Source organism: Atta colombica, unplaced genomic scaffold, assembly GCF_001594045.1.
Source record: "Atta colombica isolate Treedump-2 unplaced genomic scaffold, Acol1.0 scaffold107, whole genome shotgun sequence".
In the NCBI taxonomy this organism is placed as follows: domain Eukaryota; kingdom Metazoa; phylum Arthropoda; class Insecta; order Hymenoptera; family Formicidae; genus Atta; species Atta colombica.
Window position 1 is genome coordinate 121,137 of NW_017259192.1, and position 5,228 is coordinate 126,364.

At 38.0% G+C, this 5,228-nt stretch overlaps 1 protein-coding gene across 3 annotated transcripts in view; it reads left to right on the forward strand.

Annotated features, from left to right (window-relative positions):
* Positions 1-5,228, forward strand: part of LOC108692599 (nuclear protein localization protein 4 homolog) — an 18,203-nt gene that overhangs the window by 1,698 nt on the left and 11,277 nt on the right. For 2 of the 3 annotated variants that reach the window (XM_018200927.1, XM_018200936.1), the window contains exons 4-8: positions 247-391; positions 454-591; positions 667-1,210; positions 1,303-1,450; positions 2,036-2,196. In XM_018200927.1, the coding sequence (XP_018056416.1) occupies positions 247-391; positions 454-591; positions 667-1,210; positions 1,303-1,450; positions 2,036-2,196 (1,136 nt within the window). The remainder of the gene's footprint in view (positions 1-246; positions 392-453; positions 592-666; positions 1,211-1,302; positions 1,451-2,035; positions 2,197-5,228) is intronic. The other variant, XM_018200945.1, reaches the window with a different exon arrangement.

Sequence of the window (5,228 nt, forward strand, 5' to 3'; positions counted from 1 at the left end):
TTAAATATATGATCTTATAAATTTTTCTCAAAGATGATAAAGAATTATTTAATAATTTTTGTGTTTATAAGCATTAAAAATTAATTGGGGACACAAATGGCTCGTCGTGAAATAAAGGTTAAATCACTAAATAAATTTTTGTAAGGAAAATTTTGTAATCTAACGCTATAAACTACAAAAAGTTATTGAATGGATATAAGTCATTTTTTTGTTCGTCAGACTTTTATATTGTTCTGTATAATTTAGAATCAGGCCCAATGGACACTGCAAACGGAATTACAAATCGTTCATCTGGTTCGTCACGATCTCTGCCGAATGTAGTCGAGAACGATATCGATGAGCAATTATGGAAAATGGACGGCAAAATTCAGCGTAAACGCGACGAAAAACTGTAAGTAATCTAAATAATTCAAAGTTAGTATCAAAGTAAAAAATGAAAAATAATTTTTACAGTTGTCGGCATGGAGCGAGAGGATGCTGCGTTCACTGTTCACCTCTGGAACCTTTTGATGAGATTTATTTGAAGGAACAAAATATCAAGCACTTGTCTTTTCATTCGTATCTCAGGAAGCTCACTGCCGGAGTTGATAGGTACGAAATGCGTCGTGAAATAATTATAAACATTACAAGACTTGTTCGACTGTATCTCGTATATATTTGTCGCAGGGGCAAGTTTATACAATTAGACGACATAAGCTGCCGTATAAAGACTGGCTGCAAGGACCATCCGCCGTGGCCGCGAGGGATCTGCAGCAAATGCCAACCGAACTCAATCACTCTGAACCGCCAGACTTATCGGCATGTGGACAACGTCATGTTCGAGAATGCTAGTTTAGTAGAACGTTTTCTTAATTATTGGCGCAGCACTGGGCACCAACGTATCGGCTATTTATACGGAAGATACGAAGTACATTCGGATGTTCCGCTAGGAATTAGAGCAGTCGTTGCGGCCATATACGAACCACCGCAGGTACATAGCGCTCGTACAATCTTCGACAAATCTATAAACATACACTTTTGGTTAACGAAGTACCGAGATAACGTTCACGTTTTTTTTTCTTTTTTTGGTCAGGAAAGTACAAAAGACACGATAAGACTTCTGCCGGACGAAAGGGAAGCGTTAGTCGAGGAATTAGGCCGGACACTTAATCTGAGGAGAGTCGGATGGATTTTCACTGACCTCATAGCCGACGATGTCAAGAAGGGAACGGTAATTTGATATATTCTTATTTTTTGTGTAATATATTCTTAATACCGAATTCGTACGTGCGGCGATTAACTTTGTCAGTTTTATTCGATCAGGTCAAACATGTCCGCAATATAGAAAGTCATTTCCTATCCGCTCAAGAGTGCATTATGGCTGGGTACTTTCAAAATCGGTATCCAAATCCTTGCCGCTTCTCGCCTAATGGTTATTTTGGCTCAAAATTTGTAACTGTTTGCGTCACAGGTAAGTCTCAATCTTCCATTACATGTATCTTTTTTGTTTCGAAACTATTAGGTTGATTAAAAAATTTATTCCTCTTGCCATACTAGAACACTAATCACGTGCACTATTAAAAATGTCATGAAATTTAATGTACTTTTAATTATACAAATAAAATTCAATTTTATGACACTAAATTAAATTTAATGTATCTACAATCGAAAAGTATATTTGTGTACATGTATATAAAATTTAGTATATTTTTCATAATATTTTACAAAATTTAGTATCTTTTTTATTAAATTTTATGTAAATTTGCATTACAAACAAATTAAATTTTATGTAAATTTGCATTAAAAAAAAATAAGTAAATTTAAATTACTTAAAACTTCATTTTCATTGACAACATTAAATATTTTTATCTGTTTGAAATTTGCATTATATGTAACGGAAGCAAATTTCTTTTTAACAGAAAAAAAATGAATTTTTTTATCAACCTAATAATATACAATAACAATATTTCCTTCGAATATTACGAAATCTCTATTACAAACGCCATGCAAAACTAGTGCTTATCAGATATATATATATCTCTTCGAAATATTACAGGAGATGATAAAAATCAAGTACACATGGAGGGCTATCAGGTATCCAATCAATGCATGGCGTTAGTACGAGATGGCTGTTTGGTTCCTACAAAAGACGCACCGGAATTGGGCTATGTGATCGAGTCGACTGATAAACAATACGTTCCGGATGTCTTCTATAAGGTAAGTTCAAACATATTGATTTTATTTTCTATTCGATTACGTTTTCTTGAATCACTTGGATCTAATAATACATGTATATCGAACGAGTGCCTTCGAATTTTCACATATGTCTATCGCAGCTTAATATTTATTGGAATTTACGCAATTTTGTCGCAACTTAAGATATAGATATAGGATATGAACAAATTATAATACATGAAAGGAGAATAGTTTTATAACTCAAAAATCGATTGATTAAAAATACATTTAAGTTGGAGCAATAAACGTTCACTTCGTACATGTATAATGAAATAATAAAATTCGTTTAAACGATGGCTCCTACGGTGTGATTACCGCGAACCTGAAAAAAAAAAATCATGATCTTTGCGTTTTCAATGATCATCGCAACTCGAGAGCAAGGAATGAGAGAGAGAAAAAGAGCGGAAGAAAAAGGAGAGATACGGAGGGAAATAATGGCGAGGTAGAAAGGCGAGGAAAAAACTTGTCCAAGTGCTTAGTCTTACACCCGCTCAATCGTTTAATCGCACGCGAGGGGCCAGGTAAATCGGTCGGTCGTTAAAATCGATATTACAAGCTATGCGTTGTTACCTCATCACGTTCATAAAAATATACGTAGTTTATATATTTGTATATATATATACGCGCGCGCATAGGTATCTGTATCTGTGTGTGTATATATATATATATATGTGTGTATTTTGTATATGTACGTGTACAGGTGGGCCTGATCTTCACTCGCTTCAATACAATATGTTCTTTTCTTTACGATTGCGTCTACGATTACGTACTAAGAGTTACAATTGCCGGAGTCTTTCCCGTTCGGGACCGAAACAAGAGATTTCGTTCATTCATCCATCCGTTCGAACACACAATCATCTAACCCTCCCTCCCCCCTCCCCAACCCCCTTACGGTCGTCGTGTATACAATATTGTACATGTGCAATCGACAGCAAAAATGCTTTCCGACGTGAGGAGATCGTGAACTGTTTTCAAACTGAACGAGCTTCTCTATCTGTGAGTCTCGTTAAACTTTCTCTAGATCTTAGCTGGCCAGCCAACCAACTACTGGCACTTCTCTAGAGAAGAGAGAGAGAAGCTCGATACAAATACAGTTCGATTTTTTTGCTACATTTGACTCGGACAGCATTTCCGCTCTTGATCGTACAGGAGCGAGTTATTTATTCCTAAAGACGACGTGACGCATTACGTTAGTCATCGCGACGTCGATCGCGTGTGACGCGTTCTTCTTTTTTTTTTTAATCAGCTAATCAACAAGTGTTAAAACTTTCAAGTTCAACATCGAATGAGGCTTTTCTTCGAGAAGGCATATCCGCGACGACGCGAGGGCGTGCAATTTCTGCTTATTACGCGTGAGTGTGCCTTGCCTTGTACGCGCGTGGAAATATATCGCACGCACGTGTATTCGCGAGAGAGGGAGAGATTACGCGTCCACTCCCCGCGTACACGCGTGCATGTGTGATATTGTATGTAACGATAATAACGCATGGGACTTCATTACGAGGATTTAGACGAGTAGTTATAACGCAGTTACATTATATCGTAGTATTTTTCGATATATAGCATCGAGGAATGATTCGTTTAATATAATATATATATATATATATATATACGTTATATATATCCGCACATTTCATCATTTTTTTCCCTTTCGTTTCCCGATTAGACGACACGAGGCTTACGGTTTACATAGTAGTATTTAGGCCTTGCATACATTTGCGACGTATTGAGATCTAATCTTAAATACAGATATAATCCATTGACGGTTCGCTAGTTCGCAAAGAACGAAAAGGGAACGGGCTCGAGCAAGTATCCGAGCAGCGGTATCGCAAGATTCTTCTTCGCAAAACGCGCGCGCGCGATGAATATCTCTTTTTTTCTCTCTTCCCTTTTAGCTCTTTTTCCTCGCACCCCTGGAACGGAACGGAACGACACGCCGTGTCCGACGAACCATAAACTGCCCTCCTACGTGATTAACTATACCGATATCTCTTCTTCCTCTCTCGGCTAAAATATCTAAACGAGAGACTCGCGTATGGAATCGCGCGATTCACAACTTTTAGCAGCAAGTCGCGAAAGTCGGCGAAAAAAAAAAAAAAAAGAATAAGAATCGAAAGAGTCGAATGTTTGCTCGCGTGCAGATCTGTCTCTTTCGTTTCTTCGTAAATATGTCGTGTACATAACACACGATTCGGTTGCCTCCAACAGTTCGCTACACTTAAATTCCCAGATTATTCTACGTGTGCATTTTTTTCATCCTTTTATTATTCGCTATCTACGACCTAAAACCATTAGCTGCGCTCGCAGCCGGCCGGAGAACCGTCCGCCGCGATTCGCGCGCGGTATTATTTTCTCCGTTATATCACGTTCAATGCGCGACACGCGCTCTATGAACTACAATGTCGTAGAAGAGTTAATGCCGATAATAGCCAAAATAAACGGTCAGACCTCTCTCTCCCTAAAAAAACAAATATGTCGTATCAGCTAGAGAAGTCGTATCGATATCACGGTCGATCTCTGAGGTACGTATGTGTGTATGTGTCTCTGTGTATATCGATCATCGTCGTTATTGTTAGCAGAATCTCGTATCGATTCCCAGTCAATAGCAAAATATGGATTTTTTCTCTTTTTCTTTTTCTCGCGCACGCCATGTTTTAAAAATAGATTCGACATCTTTAGACTATTGTTAATAGTTAATTAAGTTGCATGACTCGTACGGAACGTTCGAGGATTCGCAGAGCTAAACGTGTCGCGACGATTTCCCCGAGCGGATATACGCGCGGCGGATATAATAATAACAATAATCGTCTCCCGTCGCCGGACAATTACGTGTATAACGCGATTTCTTTTTGCACATTTCTTCTTACGTATTATAGGTTTCTCTCGGGGCCGCGAACGCGCGTGGAGTCGGGGATACCGTGGCGACTTTCCTTCGGTTATCTAGAGCAGGAAAACGCGTGTTGTATACGGCATTATATCATATATATATATATATATATATGTATAAAATAATA